The 17832-nt window shown below is 57.7% G+C and overlaps 1 protein-coding gene and 1 long non-coding RNA gene across 5 annotated transcripts; one reads left to right on the top strand and one right to left on the bottom strand.

The window, feature by feature from the left end:
* Nucleotides 1–462: 462 nt before the first annotated feature.
* Nucleotides 463–16749, top strand: LOC125687773 (general transcription and DNA repair factor IIH helicase subunit XPD-like). Its single transcript, XM_048933030.1, has 6 exons — nt 463–469; nt 3070–3140; nt 5343–5486; nt 11274–11417; nt 13009–13102; nt 16341–16749. The coding sequence occupies exons 2-5, from the start codon at nt 3096–3098 to the stop codon at nt 13099–13101; spliced, it is 426 nt and encodes a 141-aa protein (XP_048788987.1). The 5' UTR covers nt 463–469; nt 3070–3095; the 3' UTR covers nt 13102; nt 16341–16749.
* On the bottom strand, nt 11424–12999 carry LOC125687774 (uncharacterized). 4 transcript variants are annotated; one of them, XR_007374394.1, is made up of 3 exons: nt 12644–12999; nt 11843–12579; nt 11424–11778 (listed from the first exon to the last, which is right to left on the bottom strand). It is a non-coding gene; the product is annotated as an uncharacterized LOC125687774 (long non-coding RNA). The 4 variants fall into 4 exon arrangements; XR_007374392.1 differs by having other exon boundaries at nt 11424–12018; nt 12131–12579; XR_007374393.1 differs by having other exon boundaries at nt 11424–12002; nt 12131–12579.
* Nucleotides 16750–17832: the final 1083 nt, after the last annotated feature.

The raw sequence follows: 17832 nt of genomic DNA, 5'->3' as shown, positions 1-17832 counted from the left end.
GGGGTCCTATGGGGTGAGATGGGGGGCGTGGGGGGTTATGGGGGTCCTGTGGGGTTCTATGGGGTGAGATGGGGGGATATGGGGTGTATTGGGGGGGTATGGGGGGATATGGGGTGAGATGGGGTCTTTTTGGGGTCCTATGGGGGGTGTGGGGGTGGATTTTGGTCTGTATTGGGGGCAGGGGATGTGGGGGTCCTGGGGGGGGGAGATGGGGGGCAGTGGGGTCCTATGGGGTGAGATGGGGGGCTATGGGGGGATATTGGGGTCCTATGGGGGGATATGGGATTCTATGGGGTGAGATGGGGGGGTATGGGGAGTATTGGGGGGGTATGGGGGGATATGGGGTGAGATGGGGGGATCTGGGGTTCTGTGGGGTGAGATTGGGGTCCTATGGGGGGTTATGGGTGGCATTGGGGTCATTTTGGGGTCCTATGGGGGGAGATGGGGGGCTATGGGGGGGTGGATTTTGGTCTGTATTGGGGGCAGGGGATGTGGGAGTCCTGGGGGGGGGGGGGATGGGGGGCAGTGGCGTCCTATGGGGTGAGATGGGGGGTGTAGGGGGTTATGGGGGTCCTGTGGGGGGATACTGGGGTCCTGTGGGGGGATATGGGATTCTATGGGGTGAGATGGGGGGCTATGGGGGGATATTGGGGTCCCATTGGGGAATATGGGGGACATTGGGGCCCTATGGGGTGAGATGGGGGGCGTGGGGGGTTATGGGGGTCCTGTGGGGGGATATGGTGGTCCTATGGGGTCCTATGGGGTGAGATGGGGGGATATGGAGGGTACTGGGGGGGTGTGGGGGGATATGGGGTGAGATGGGGGGATCTGGGATTCTGTGGGGTGAGATTGGGGTCCTATGGGGGGTTATGGGTGGCTTTGGGGTCATTTTGGGGTCCTATGGGGGGAGTTGGGGGGATATTGGGGTCCTATGGAAAATATTGGGGTCCCATGGGCTTCTATGGGGTGAGATGGGGGGCTATGGGGGGATATTGGGGGATATTGGGGTCCTATGGGGGTCCTATGGGGTGAGATGGGGGGCTATGGGGGGAATATAGGGGGATATGGGGGGATGTGGGTGGAATATGGGGGGGAGATGGGGTTCTATTGGGGGATATTGGGGTTCTATGGGGGGGATATGGGGGGATATGGGGGGATATGGGGGGATATGGGGGGGATATTGGGGTCCTGTTGGCTTCTATGGGGTGAGATGGGGGGTTATGGGGGGAATATAGGGGGATAGGGGGGGATGCGGGTGGAATATGGGGGGAGATGGGGTTCTATGGGGGGATATGGGATTCTATGGGGTGAGATGGGAGCATGTAGGGGAATATGGGGTGAGATGGGGGAATATGGGGTTCTGTGGGGTGAGATGGGGGGCTATGGGGGGACATTGGGGTCCCATTGGGGAATATGGGGGACATTGGGGGTCCTATGGGTGTCCTATGGGGTGAGAAGATGGGGGGCTATGGGGGGTTACTGGGCTGCTGTGGGGGGATACTGGGGTCCTATGGGGTGAGATGGGGGCATATGGGGGGTTATTGGGGTCCTATGGGGGGATATGGGATTCTTTGGGGTGAGATGGGGGCTATGGGTGGTTATGGGGTTCTGTGGGGGGGATACTGGGGTCCTGTGGGGTCCTATGGGGGGAGATGGGGGGATATTGGGGTCCTATGGAAAATATTGGGGCCCCATGGGGGGAGATGGGGGGATGTTGGGGTCCTGTGGGGGGCTGGGGGTTATGGAGGGTTTTGGGGGGGGGGGGGTTTCTAGTGGTCTCTGGGGGGTTTTGGGGGGGATATTGGGGTCCTGTGGGCTTCTATGGGGTGAGATGGGGGGCTGTGGGGGGATATTGGGGTCCTATGGGGGGATATGGAATTCTATGGGGTGAGATGGGGGGATATGGGGGGATACTGGGGTCCTGTGGGGTGAGATGGGGGATATGGGGGGTTATTGGGGTCCTATGGGGGGATATGGGATTCTATGGGGCGAGATGGGGGCATATGGAGGGTACTGGGGGGGTATGGGGGGGATATGGGGTGAGATGGGGTGCTATGGGGGGATATTGGGGGACATTGGGGTCCTATGGGGGTCCTATGGGGTGAGATGGGGGTCTATGGGGGGAATATAGGGGGATATGGGGGGATGTGGGTGGAATATGGGGGGAGATGGGGTTCTATGGGGGGATATTGGGGTCCTATGGGGGGATATGGGATTCTATGGGGTGAGATGGGGGGATATGGAGGGTACTGGGGGGGGTGTGGGGGGATATGGGGTGAGATGGGGGGATCTGGGGTTCTGTGGGGTGAGATTGGGGTCCTATGGGGGGTTATGGGTGGCTTTGGGGTCATTTTGGGGTCCCATGGGGGGAGATGGGGCGATGTTGGGGTCCTGTGGGCTTCTATGGGGTGAGATGGGGGCTATGGGGGGAATGTAGGGGGATATGGGGGGATGTGGGTGGAATATGGGGGGAGATGGGGTTCTATGGGGGGATATTGGGGTCCTATGGGGGGATATGGGATTCTATGGGGTGAGATGGGAGCATGTGGGGGAATATGGGGTGAGATGGGGGGAATATGGGGTTCTATGGGGTGAGATGGGGGGCTATGGGGGGACATTGGGGGACATTGGGGTCCTATGGGGTTCTATGGGGTGAGATGGGGGGATATGGGGGGATATTGGGGGACATTGGGGTCCTATGGGGGTCCTATGGGTTGAGATGCGGGGCTATGGGGGGAATATAGGGGGATATGGGGGGATGTGGGTGGAATATGGGGGGAGATGGGGTTCTATGGGGGGATATTGGGGTCCTATGGGGGGATATGGGGTTCTATGGGGTGAGATGGGGGGCTATGGGGGGATATTGGGGTCCCATTGGATAATATGGGGGACATTGGGGTCCTATGGGCTTCTATGGGGTGAAATTGGGGGCTATGGGGGGTTATTGGGGGACATTGGGGTCCTATGGGGTTTTATGGGGTGAGATGGGGGGCTATGGGGGGACATTGGGGTCCTATGGGGGGATTTGGGGGGGGTTCTGTGGGGCTGACGCTGCCTTTGTGCCCCCAGTGCATCACTATGGGCGCGCCGTCATCATGTTTGGGGTGCCCTACGTCTACACACAGAGCCACGTCCTCAAGGTGGGGCGGATGTGGGGCAGACGTGGGGCGGATGTGGGGCGGATGTGGGGCAGATGTGGGGCGGATGTGGGGTGTATGTGGGGCGGATGTGGGGCGGATGTAGGGCGGATGTGGGGTAGGTGTGGGGCAGATGTGGGGCAGACACGGGTCAGATGTGGGGCGAATGTGGGTGGATGTGGGGTGGATGTGGGGTAGTTGTAGGGCGGATGTGGGGTAGGTGTGGGGAGGATGTGGAGCAGACGGGCGGATGTGGGGCGGATGTGGGGCGGATGTGGGGCAGATGTGGGGTGGGTGTGGGGCAGACATGGGTCAGATGTGGGGCGGATGTGGCGCAGAAGTGGTGCGGATGTGGGGTGGATGCAGGACAGTTGTAGGGTGGCTGTGGGGCAGACGTGGGGTGGATGCAGGGCAGTTGTAGGGTGGCTGTGGGGCAGACATGGGGCAGATGTGGGGGCGAATGTGGGTGGATGTGGGGTGGCTGTAGGGTAGTTGTAGGGTGGATGTGGGGTAGGTGTGGGGCGGACGTGGGGCGGATGTGGGGTGGATGCAGGGCAGACATGGGTCAGATGTGGGGCGGATGTGGGGTAGGTGTGGGTCGATATGGGGCAGATGTAGGGCGGATGTGGGGCAGACATGGGTCAGATGTGGGGTGGATGTGGGGTAGGTGTGGGGCAGATGTGGGGCGGATGTGGGGCAGACATGGGTCAGATGTGGGGCGGATGTGGGGTAGGTGTGGGGCGGATGTAGGGTGGATGTGGGGTGGATGCGGGGTAGGTGTAGGGCGGATGTGGGGCAGACGTGGGGCGGATGTGGGGTGGATGCGGGGCAGTTGTAGGGTGGCTGTGGGGCAGACATGGGGCAGATGTGGGGCGAATGTGGGTGGATGTGGGGTGGCTGTAGGGTAGTTGTAGGGTGGATGTGGGGTAGGTGTGGGGCGGACGTGGGGCGGATGTGGGGTGGATGCGGGGCAGACATGGGTCAGATGTGGGGCGGATGTGGGGCAGACGTGGGGCAGATGTGGGGTGGATGCAGGGCAGTTGTAGGGTGGGTGTGGGGCAGACGTGGGGTGGATGTGGGGCGGATGTAGGGTAGTTGTAGGGCGGATGTGGGGTAGGTGTGGGGAGGATGTGGGGCAGACATGGGTCAGATGTGGGGCGGATGTGGGGTGGATGCGGGGCAGTTGGAGGGTGGCTGTGGGGCAGACGTGGGGTAGATGTGGGGCGAATGTGGGTGGATGTGGGGTGGCTGTAGGGTAGTTGTAGGGCGGATGTGGGGTAGGTGTGGGAGGATGTGGGGCAGATGTGGGGTGGATGTGGGGTAGGTGTGGGGCGGATGTAGGGTGGATGTGGGGCGGATGTAGGGCAGATGTGGGGTAGGTGTGGGGCGGATGTGGGGCGGATGTGGGGCGGATGTGGGGCAGACACAGGTCAGATGTGGGGTGGATGTGGGGTAGGTGTGGGGCGGATGTGGGGCAGACGTGGGGCGGATGTGGGGTGGATGCAGGGCAGTTGTAGGGTGGGTGTGGGGCAGACGTGGGGTGGATGTGGGGTGGATGTGGAGCCCCCAAGTGCCTCTGCCCCCCATCTCAGCTCTCCATATCTGTACCCCCCATGTCTCTGCCCCCCAAGTGTCTCTGCCCCACAAGTGTTTCTGCCCATCTCTGCCCCCCCAACTCTGCCCCCAAGTGCCCTATAACTGCCCCCCATCCCTGACCCCCAAGTGCCTCTGCCCCCCATCTCACCCCCCCATATCCATACCCCATATCTCTGCCCCCCAAGTGCCTCTGCCCCCCATTTCTGCCCTCATCTGTACCCGCTATAACTGCCCCCCATCCCTGCCCCCCAAGTGCCTCTGCCCCCCCATGTCTGCCCCCATGTCTGCCCCCCATCTCTGCCCATCTCACCCCCCCATATCCATTCCCCATATCTCAGCCCCCCAAGTGCCTCTGCCCCCCATCTCACCCCCCCATACCCATACCCCATATCTCTGCCCCCCAAGTGCCTCTGCCCCCCATCTCTGCCCCCATCTGTACCCCCTATAACTGCCCCCCATCCCTGCCCCCCAAGTGCCTCTGCCCCCCCATCTCACCCCCCATATCCATACCCCACATCTCAGCCCCCCCAAGTGCCTCTGCCCCCCATCCCTCCCCCCCTCCATACCCCCCATAGCCCCCCCATCCCAGCTCAGTGGCGCCCCCCTCAGGCCCGCCTGCAGTACCTGCGGGAGCATTTCCAGCTGCGCGAGAACGACTTCCTCACCTTCGACGCCATGCGGCACTCGGCGCAATGTGTGGGGCGGGCGCTGCGGGGCAAGACGGACTACGGCCTGATGGTGTTCGCTGACAAGGTGCTGCCCCACGGCGCCCCATAGAGACCCATAGAGACCATAGGGATGCATAGGGACCCATAGAGACCCATAGGGACCCATAGAGACCCATAGGGAACCATAGGGACCCATAGGGACCCATAGAGACCCATAGGGATGCATAGGGACGCATAGAGACCCTTAGAAACCCATAGGGAACCATAGGGACCCATAGGGATGCATAGAAACCCATAGGGACCCATAGGGACCCATAGAGACCATAGGGACCCATAGGGACCCATAGAGACCCATAGAAACCCATAGGGACCCATAGGGACCCATAGAGACCCTTAGAAACCCATAGGGAACCATAGGGACCCATAGGGATGCATAGAAACCCATAGGGACCCATAGGGACCCATAGAGACCATAGGGATGCATAGGGACCCATAGAGACCCATAGAAACCCATAGGGACCCATGGACAACCATAGAGATCTATAGGGACCCATAGAGTCTCATAGGGAGCCATAGGGACCCACAGCGACCCATAGAAACCTGTGGGGAGCCAGAGAAACCCACAGAGATGGGTTCAAGCCCGTAGCAACCGTAGAAACCCATAGGGACCCATAGGGACCCATAGAGACCCATAGGGACCCATAGGGATGCATAGGGACCCATAGAAACCCATAGGGACCCATAGGGACCCATAGAGACCCATAGAAACCCATAGGGACCCATAGGGACCCATAGAGACCCATAGAGACCCATAGAAACCCATAGGGACCCATAGGGACCCAGAGAAACTCATAGGGACTCATGGAGTCTCATAGAAACACATAGGGACCCATAGAGACCCATAGGAAGACATAGGGACCCAGAGAAACCCATAGAAACCCATAGGGACCCATAGGGACCCATAGAAACCCATAGGGACCCATAGGGACCCATAGAAACCCATAGGGACCCATAGGGACCCGTAGAGACCCATAGAAACCCATAGGGACCCATAGGGACCCATAGAGACCCAGAGAAACCCATAGGGACCCATAGAGACCCATAGAAACCCATAGGGACCCATAGGGACCCATAGAAACCCATAGGAACCCATAGGGACCATAGGGATGCATAGGGACCCATAGAGATACATAGGGAGCCATAGAGACCCATAGGGACCCATAGGGGTGCATAGGGACCCATAGAGACCCATAGAAACCCATAGGGATCCATAGGGACCCAGAGAAACCCATAGGGACTCATGGAGACTCATAGAGACACATAGGGACCCATAGAGACCCATAGGAAGACATAGGGACCCAGAGAAACCCATAGAAACCCATAGGGACCCATAGGGACCCATAGAAACCCATAGGGACCCATAGGGACCCATAGAAACCCATAGGGACCCATAGGGACCCGTAGAGACCCATAGAAACCCATAGGGACCCATAGGGACCCATAGAGACCCAGAGAAACCCATAGGGACCCATAGAGACCCATAGAAACCCATAGGGACCCATAGGGACCCATAGAAACCCATAGGAACCCATAGGGACCATAGGGATGCATAGGGACCCATAGAGATACATAGGGAGCCATAGAGACCCATAGGGACCCATAGGGGTGCATAGGGACCCATAGAGACCCATAGAAACCCATAGGGATCCATAGGGACCCAGAGAAACCCATAGGGACTCATGGAGACTCATAGAGACACATAGGGACCCATAGAGACCCAGAGAAACCCATAGGGACCCATAGAAACCCATAGGGACCCATAGGGACCATAGGGATGCATAGGGACCCATAGAGACCCATAGGGAACCATAGAGATACATTCAGACCCATAGAAACTCATAGGGACCCACAGCGACCCATAGAGACTTATAGGGACCCATAGAGATACATAGGGAACCATAGAGACCCATAGGGATGCATAGGGACCCATAGAGACCCATAGAAACCCATAGGGATCCATGGGGACCCATAGAGACCCATAGAGACCCATAGGGACCCATAGGGACCCATAGAGACCCATAGGCATCCATAGGGACCCATAGGGACCATAGGGATGCATAGGGACCCATAGAGACCCATAGAAACCTATAGGGACCCAGAGAAACCCATAGGGACCCATAGGGACCCATAGAGACCCATAGGGACCCATAGGGATGCATAGGGACGCATAGAGACCCATAGGGACCCATAGGGACCCATAGAGACCCATAGAAACCCATAGAAACCCATAGAGACCCAGAGAAACCCATAGAGACCCATAGGGACCCATAGAGACCCATAGAAACCCATAGGGACCCATAAGGACCCAGAGACCCATGACCCACACACCCAGTGTGTGGGGCGGGCGCTGCGGGGCAAGACGGACTACGGCCTGATGGTGTTCGCTGACAAGGTGCTGCCCCACGGCGACCCATAGAGACCCATAGAGACCATAGGGATGCATAGGGACCCATAGAGATACATAGGGAGCCATAGGGACCCATAGAAACCCATAGGGACCCATAGGGGCCCATAGGGACCCATAGGGACCCATAGGGACCATAGGGATGCATAGGGACCCATAGAGACCCATAGGGAACCATAGAGATACATTCAGACCCATAGAAACTCATAGGGACCCACAGCGACCCATAGAGACTTATGGGGACCCATAGAGATACATAGGGAACCATAGGGACCCATAGAGACCCATAGGGATGCATAGGGACCCATAGAGACCCATAGAAACCCATAGAGAACCATGGGGACCCGTAGAGACCCATAGGCATCCATAGGGACCCATAGGGACCCATAGGGACCATAGGGACCCATAGAGATACATAGGGAACCATACGGATGCATAGAGATGCATAGGGAACCATAGAAACCCATAGGGACCCATAGAGACCCATAGAAACCCATAGGGACCCATAGGGACCCAGAGAAACCCATAGGGACTCATGGAGACTCATAGAGACCCATAGGGAACCATAGGAAGCCATAGAAACCCATAGGGACCCATAGGGACCCATTGAGTCCATAGGGATGCATAGGGACCCATAGGGACCCATAGAAACCCATAGGGACTCATGGAGACTCATAGAGACCCATAGGGACCCATAGGGACCCATAGAGACCATAGGGATGCATAGGGACCCATAGAGACCCATAGAAACCCATAAGGACCCATAGGGACCCATAGGGACCTATAGAGACCATAGGGATGCATAGGGACCCATAGAGATACATAGAGATCCATAGGGACTCATAGAGACCCATAGGGAACCATAGGGACCCATAGACACCCATAGAAGCCCATAGGGACCCATAGGGACCCATAGAGACCCATAGGAAACCATAGAGATACATTCAGACCCATAGAAACTCGTAGGGACCCACAGCGACCCATAGAGACTTATGGGGACCCATAGAGATCCATAGAGACCCATAGGCACCCACAGGGACCCATAGGCACGCATTGCACCAAATAGAGACCCATAGAGATGCATGCGGACCTGTGGGGACCCATAGGGACCCATGGAGATATACAGAGACCCACAGCGACCCATAGGCACCCATAGAGACACATAGAGACCCATAGGGAACCATAGGGACCCAGAGAAACCCATAGGGACTCATGGAGACTCATAGAGACCCATAGAAACCCATAGAGACCCATAGGGACCCATAGAGACCCATAGGGACCCATAGGGACCCATAGGGACCCATAGAGACCCATAGAAACCCATAGGGACCCATAGGGACCCATAGAGACCCAGAGAAACTCATAGGGACTCATGGAGTCTCATAGAGATACATAGGGACCCATAGAGACCCATAGGAAGACATAGGGACCCAGAGAAACCCATAGAAACCCATTGCACCCAATAGAGACACATAGAGATGCATGCGGACCTGTAGGGACCCATAGGGACCCATAGAGACCCATAGAAACCCATAGAAACCCATAGGGACCCATAGGGACCCATAGGGACCCAGAGAAACCCATAGGGACCCATAGGGACCCATAGAGACCCATAGAAACCCATAGGGACCCATAGGGACCCATAGAGACCCATAGGGACCCATAGGGACCCATAGAAACCCATAGGGACCCATAGAGACCCATAGAAACCCATAGGGACCCATAGGAACCCATAGAGACCCATTGAGTCCATAGGGATGCATAGGGACCCATAGAGACCCATAGAAACGCATAGGGACCCATAGAGACCCATAGGGACCCATAGAGACCCATTGAGTCCATAGGGATGCATAGGGACCCATAGAGACCCATAGAAACCCATAGGGACCCATAGGGACCCATAGAGACCCATAGAAACCCATAGGGACCCATAGGGACCCATAGAGACCCATAGAAACCCATAGGGACCCATAGGGACCCATAGAGACCCATAGGCACCCATTGCACCCAATAGAGACCCATAGAGATGCATGCGGACCTGTAGGGACCCATAGAGACCCATAGAAACCCATAGAAACCCATAGGGACGCATAGAGACCCATAGAGATACATAGGGAACACCCCCAATTAATGACCCTCCCCAATTAGTCACCCCCAATTAATGACCCACTCATACTGACCCCCTGCCAATAACACCCCCCATAACGACCCCCCGTAAGAACCCCCCCAAAATCTTTACCTCCCAATTAAAGCTCCCCTAATTAAGACCCCCCCAACCAGTGATCCCCCCAGTTAATCACCCCCCTAATTAACTAATTAACTAATTAATGAACCCCCGCAGCGTTTCTCCCACTCAGACAAGCGCTGCCGGCTGCCACCCCCCATAAGAACCCCCCCTATTAATATCCCCCAATTAAAGACCCCCCAATCAATGCCCCCCCCCAATTAATGACCCTCCCCAATTAGTGACCCCCAATTATTGACCCTCCCCAATTAGTCACCCCCAATTAATGACCCCCAATTAATGACCCCCTGCCAATAACACCCCCCATAACGACCCCCCGTAAGAACCCCCCCCCAATCATTACCTCCCAATTAAACCTCCCCTAATTAAGACCCCCCCAACCAGTGATCCCCCCAGTTAATCACCCCCCTAATTAACGACACCCCTCTAATTAACGACCCCCCTCTAATTAACGACCCCCCCCATATCACCCCCCTCCCAGTAACACCCCCATCACGGCCCCCCATTACAACTCCTCCCCATTATTACCCCCATTCACCATCCCCCAACGCCCCCCCTCCCCACTGCCTTCCTAATTAACTAATTAATGAACCACTGCCCCCCTAATTAACTAATTAACTAATTAATGAACCCCCGCAGCGTTTCTCCCGCTCAGACAAGCGCTGCCGGCTGCCACCCCCCATAAGAACCCCCCCTATTAATATCCCCCAATTAAAGACCCCCCAATCAATGACCCCCACCCCAATCAATGCCCCCCCCCCCAATTAATGACCCTCCCCAATTAGTGACCCTCCCCAATTAGTCACCCCCAATTAATGACCCACTCATACTGACCCCCTGCCAATAACACCCCCCATAACGACCCCCCGTAAGAACCCCCCGAAAATCATTACCTCCCAATTAAAGCTCCCCTAATTAAGACCCCCCCCAACCAGTGATCCCCCCAGTTAATCACCCCCCTAATTAACGACACCCTTCTAATTAACGACCCCCCTCTAATGAACAACCCCCCCCATATCACCCCCCTCCCAGTAACACCCCCATCACGGCCCCCCATTACAACTCCTCCCCATTATTACCCCCATTCACCATCCCCCAACCCCCCCCCCGCTGCCCTCCTAATTAACTAATTAACTAATTAACTAATTAATGAACCCCCGCAGCGTTTCTCCCGCTCAGACAAGCGCTGCCGGCTGCCCCTGTGGCTGCAGTCCCACCTGCTGCCCTCCAACCTCAACCTGACGGTGGATGAAGCGGTGCAGGTGGCCAAGCACTTCCTGCGACAGATGGCGCAGCCCTTCCGCAAGGTGACCTCTGACCTCTGACCTCTGACCTCTGACCCCTGAACCTGGGGACCCCCGGGGTCCCTCTGACCCCCCCAGCCCCCTCATGGGCTCTGAATCCTCAGCCCTTGTAGCCCTGTGACCCTTGTGACCCCTCTGACCCCTGACCTCTGTGACCCCTGACCTCTGTGACCCCTCTGACCCCTGACCTCTGTGACCCCAATCCTGTCATCCCTGTGACCCCTCTGACCCCTGACCTCTGTGACCCCTGACCTCTGTGACCCCAATCCTCTCATCCCTGTGACCCCTCTGACCCCTGACCTCTGTGACCCCTGACCTCTGTGACCCCAATCCTCTCATCCCTGTGACCCCTCTGACCCCTGACCTCTGTGACCCCTGACCTCTGTGACCCCAATCCTGTCATCCCTGTGACCCCTCTGACCCCTGACCCCTCTGACCCCTGACCTCTGTGACCCCTGACCTCTGTGACCCCAATCCGGTCATCCCTGTCACCCCTCTGACCCCTGACCTCTGTGACCCCTGACCTCTGTGACCCCAATCCTGTCATCCCTGTGACCCCTCTGACCCCTGACCCCTCTGACCCCTGACCTCTGTGACCCCTGACCTCTGTGACCCCAATCCGGTCATCCCTGTGACCCCTCTGACCCCTGACCCCTCTGACCCCTGACCCCTGTGACCCCAATCCTGTCATCCCTGTGACCCCTCTGACCCCTGACCTCTGTGACCCCAATCCTGTCATCCCTGTGACCCCTCTGACCCCTGACCTCTGTGACCCCTGACCTCTGTGACCCCAATCCTCTCATCCCTGTGACCCCTCTGACCCCTGACCTCTGTGACCCCTGACCTCTGTGACCCCAATCCTGTCATCCCTGTGACCCCTCTGACCCCTGACCTCTGTGACCCCTGACCTCTGTGACCCCAATCCTCTCATCCCTGTGACCCCTCTGACCCCTGACCTCTGTGACCCCTGACCTCTGTGACCCCAATCCTATCATCCCTGTGACCCCTCTGACCCCTGACCTCTGTGACCCCTGACCTCTGTGACCCCAATCCTGTCATCCCTGTGACCCCTCTGACCCCTGACCCCTCTGACCCCTGACCTCTGTGACCCCTGACCTTTGTGACCCCAATCCTGTCATCCCCGTGACCCCATCTGACCCCTGACCTCTGTGACCCCAATCCTGTCATCCCTGTGACCCCTCTGACCCCTGACCTCTGTGACCCCTGACCTCTGTGACCCCAATCCTGTGACCCCTGTGACCCTGACCCTGTGACCTCCAGGACCCCCAGGGTCCCTCTGACCCCCCCCCTCCTCCATGATCCCTATGACTCCCTATGATCTCTGACTCCTTTGACCCCATATTATCTCACTCCTGTGTCCCCTTGACCCCGTGCGACCCCTGACCCCGTGCGACCCCTTGACCCCGTGCGACCCCTGACCCCGTGGCCCTTGACCCCCGTGACCTCTGACCCGTCACCCACGATCCCATGACCTCAGACCCCATGCTCCCTGACACCCCTGTGAGCTCCATGACCCCGTGCGACCCCTGACCCGTGACCTTTGACCCCGTGACCTTTGACCCCCCGCGGGCAGGAGGAGCAGCTGGGGCTGTCGCTGCTGACCTGGGAGCAGCTGCAGACGCAGGAGGTGCAGCAGCGCCTGAACGACCTGGCGCAGCATGCATGAGGTGGGGGGGGGGGTCTTTGGGGAGGCATGGGGGGTCCTGGGGGTCTCCTATGTGGGTCCTGGGGGGGCACGGGGGGGGCTCGGGGTTGCCCTCGTCATAGGGGGCAATGAGGGGGCAATGAGGGGGGGATGGGGTCGTTATAGGGGGCAGTGAGGGGGAAGGAGGGCAATGGGGTCGTTATAGGGGGCAGTGAGGGGGGCAATGGGGTCGTTATAGGGGGCAGTGAGGGGAATGGGGGGCAATGAGGGGGGCTGGGGGTCTTTGGGGAGGCATGGGGGGTCCTGGGGGTCTCCTATGTGGGTCCTGGGGGGGCACAGGGGGGGCTCGGGGTTCAGGGGGGGGTCCTGTGGGGGTCCTATGGGGCATGGAGGGGAGCTGGGGGTCTTGAGGGGGGGCATAGGGGAGTCCTATGGGGGAATTGGGGGTGGCAGAGGGGGGCTGGGGGTCTTGGGGGGGGGGGGGGGAACTTACGGTGTCCTATGGGGTCTTATGGGATCCTGTGGGGTCTCATAGGATCCTATGGGGTCTTATGGGATCCTATGGGGTCCTGTGAGGTCCTAAGGGATCCTATCAGGTCTTATAGGGGTCCTATGGGGTCTAGTGGGATCCTATGGGATCCTGTGGGGTCCTATGTGTCCTATGGGGTCTTATGGGATCCTATGGGTTTTATGGGGTCTTATGGGATCCTGTGGGGTCCCGTGGGGTCTCATAGGATCCTGTGGGGTCTCATAGGGTCCTATGGGGTCCTGTGAGGTCCTAAGGGATCCTATCAGGTCTTATGGGATCCTGTGGGGTCTCATGGGATCCTATGGGATCCTGTGGGGTCCTATGGGGTCTTATGGGATCCTGTGGGGTCCGATGGAGTCTAATGGGATCCTGTGGGGTCCCATAGGATCCTATGGGGTCCTGTGAGGTCCTAAGGGATCCTATGGGGTCTTATAGGGATCCTATGTGTTCTAGTGGGATCCTATGGGATCCTGTGGGGTCCTATGTGTCCTATGGGGTCTTATGGGATCCTGTGGGGTCCCGTGGAGTCTAATGGGATCCTGTGGGGTCTCATAGGATCCTATGGGGTCCTGTGAGGTCCTAAGGGATCCTATGGGGTCTAGTGGGATCCTATGGGATCCTATGTGTCCTATGGGGTCTTATGGGATCCTACGGGTTTTATGGGGTCTTATGGGATCCTGTGGGGTCCCATGGAGTCTAATGGGATCCTGTGGGGTCCCATAGTATCCTATGGGGTCCTGTGAGGTCCTAAGGGATCCTATCAGGTCTTATAGGGATCCTATGGGGTCTAGTGGGATCGTATGGGATCCTGTGGGGTCCTATGTGTCCTATGGGGTCTTATGGGATCCTGTAGGGTTTTATGGAGTTTTATGGGATCTTGTGGGGTCCCATGGAGTCTAATGGGATCCTGTGGGGTCTCATAGGATCCCATGGGGTCCTGTGAGGTCCTAAGGGATCCTATCAGGTCTTATAGGGATCCTATGGGGTCTAGTGGGATCCTATGGGATCCTATGGGGTCCCATGGAGTCTAATGGGATCCTGTGGGGTCTCATAGGATCCTAAGGGGTCCTGTGAGGTCCTAAGGGATCCTATGGGGTCTAGTGGGATGCTATGGGATCCTGTGGGGTCCTATGTGTCCTATGGGGTCTTATGGGATCCTGTGGGGTCCCATGGAGTCTAATGGGATCCTGTGGGGTCTCATAGGATCCTATGGGGTTCTGTGAGGTCCTAAGGGATCCTATGGGGTCTAGTGGGATCCTGTGGGGTCTCATGGGATCCTATGGGATCCTATGTGTCCTATGGGGTCTTATGGGATCCTGTGGGGTCCCATGGAGTCTAATGGGATCCTGTGGGGTCCCATAGGATCCTATGGGGTCCTGTGAGGTCCTAAGGGATCCTATGGGGTCTTATAGGGATCCTATGGGGTCTAGTGGGATCCTATGGGGTCTAGTGGGATCCTATGGGATCCTGTGGGGTCCTATGGGGTCCTATGGGGTCCCATGGAGTCTAATGGGATCCTGTGGGGTCTCATAGGATCCTATGGGGTCCTGTGAGGTCCTAAGGGATCCTATCAGGTCTTATAGGGATCCTATGGGGTCTAGTGGGATCCTATGGGATCCTATGGGATCCTATGGGGTTATATGGGGTCTTATGGGATCCTACGGGTTTTATGGGGTCTTATGGGATCCTGTGGGGTCCCATGGAGTCTAATGGGATCCTGTGGGGTCTCATAGGATCCTATGGGGTCCTGTGAGGTCCTAAGGGATCCTATGGGGTCTTATAGGGATCCTGTGGGGTCTAGTGGGATCCTATGGGATCCTGTGGGGTCCTATGTGTCCTATGGGGTCTTATGGGATCCTATGGGTTTTATGGGGTCTTATGGGATCCTGTGGGGTCCCGTGGGGTCTCATAGGATCCTGTGGGGTCTCATAGGGTCCTATGGGGTCCTGTGAGGTCCTAAGGGATCCTATGGGGTCTAGTGGGATCCTATGGGGTCCTATGTGTCCTATGGGGTCTTATGGGATCCTGTGGGGTCCCATGGAGTGTAATGGGATCCTGTGGGGTCTCATAGGATCCTATGGGGTCCTGTGAGGTCCTAAGGGATCCTATCAGGTCTTATAGGGATCCTATGGGGTCTAGTGGGATCCTATGGGATCCTATGGGGTCTTACGGGATCCTGTGGGGTCCCACGGAGTCTAATGGGATCCTGTGGGGTCTCATAGGATCCTATGGGGTCCTGTGAGGTCCTAAGGGATCCTATGGGGTCTTATAGGGATCCTATGGGGTCCTGTGGGATCCTATGTTATCCTGTGGGGTCCTATGTGTCCTATGGGGTCTTATGGGATCCTGTGGGGTCCCATGGAGTCTAATGGGATCCTGTGGGGTCTCATAGGATCCTATGGGGTCCTGTGAGGTCCTAAGGGATCCTATCAGGTCTTATAGGGGTCCTATGGGGTCTAGTGGGATCCTATGGGATCCTATGGGGTTATATGGGGTCTTATGGGATCCTACAGGTTTTATGGGGTCTTATGGGATCCTGTGGGGTCCCATGGAGTCTAATGGGATCCTGTGGGGTCTCATAAGATCCTATGGGGTCCTGTGAGGTCCTAAGGGATCCTATGGGGTCTTATAGGGATCCTATGGGGTCTAGTGGGATCCTATGGGATCCTATGGGGTCCTATGGGGTTTTATGGGATCCTGTGGGGTCTGACTTTGGGACTTGACCCCACAGGGATCCGGAGCCGCTCGGTTGGGATCCACAGCTGGACCGGATTGGACCCACGGATGTGGGGTGGAGTTGGGAAACCAAAAGATTCCCCCCCATCCCCCACACAAATCTGTGGGGTGGGACCTGACCCCCCCCCAAAACCCCAGATCTATGGGGCTGAACCTGACCCCCCTCCCGCAAACCCCAAATCAGTGGGGACAAACCTCACTGCCCCCCAACCCCAAATCTGTGGGGTGGGACCAGATCCCAAATCTATTGGGCTCAACACGACCCGCTGCCCCCCCCCCCCCAGTAGACATCTATGGGGTGAGCTATCGGGCCCCACATCTATGGGGCAGGACCTGACCAACCCCAAATCTATGGGGCAGGACCTGATCTGCACCCCCAACCCAAGATCTATGGGGCTGAACCTGACCCCCCCCCCCCCCCCCAGATATGTATGGGGTGAGGTATGGGGCCCCAAATCTATGCAACAGGACCTGACTGCCAACAACCCCAAATCTATGGGGCAGGAGCTGCCCCCCCCACCCCACCCCAAAACCCCAAATCTATGGGGCAGGAGCTGCCCACCCCCACCCCAAAACCCCAAATCTATGGGGCAGGAGCTGCCCCCCCACCCCACCCCAAAACCCCAAATCTATGGGGCAGGAGCTGCCCCCCCCCCACCCCAAAACCCCAAATCTATGGGGCAGGAGCTGCCCCCCCCCCCCCCCACCCCAAAACCCCAAATCTATGGGGCAGGACCTTATCCCCCCCAAAATCCCAAATCCATGGGGCAGGACTTGACCCCCCACCCCCAACAGGGGTTGAGCTATACAGCCCCACATCTATGGGCAGGACCTGACCAACCCCAAATCTATGGGGCAGGAGCCGAACCCCACTCAACCAAACCCCAAAATAAAGCTGCTGCTGCCCCATAAGTGCTGTGTGTGATTTCTGGGCTCCAGGGCTCCAATATGGGGGTGATGGGGGTGGATCAACCCAGAAGATCCAACTTCTGGGGTAAAAAACCCCTCGTTTGGGGGCAAAAAAATGGGGATTTCTGGGAGAAAAGCAATGGGGGGCAATGAGGGGGGCTGGGGGGCAATGGGGTCGTTATAGGGGGCAATGAGGGGGGCAATGGGGGGCAATGAGGGGGGCTGGGGGGCAATGGGGTCGTTATAGGGGGCAATGAGGGGGCTGGGGAGACATTAGGGTGGTTATAGGGGGTGGTGAGGGGGGAATGGGTTGGGTATGGGGGGGTGGGGGGCAATGGGGGGGCAATGGGGTCGTTATAGGGGGCAGTGAGGGGAATGGGGGGCAATGAGAGGGGCTGGGGGGCAATGGGGTCGTTATAGGGGGCAATGAGGGGGGATGGGGTTGATATAGGGGGCAGTGAGGGGGAAGGAGGGCAATGGGGTCGTTATAGGGGGCAGTGAGGGGAATGAAAATAAGCGATATTTAAGGTTAAAAACAGGGATTTCTATGAAAATAAGCGATATTTAAGGTTAAAAAC

This window comes from Lagopus muta, unplaced genomic scaffold, assembly GCF_023343835.1.
Source record: "Lagopus muta isolate bLagMut1 unplaced genomic scaffold, bLagMut1 primary scaffold_204, whole genome shotgun sequence".
Classification (NCBI taxonomy): domain Eukaryota; kingdom Metazoa; phylum Chordata; class Aves; order Galliformes; family Phasianidae; genus Lagopus; species Lagopus muta.
This window is presented reverse-complemented; position numbering and strand designations above follow the sequence as displayed.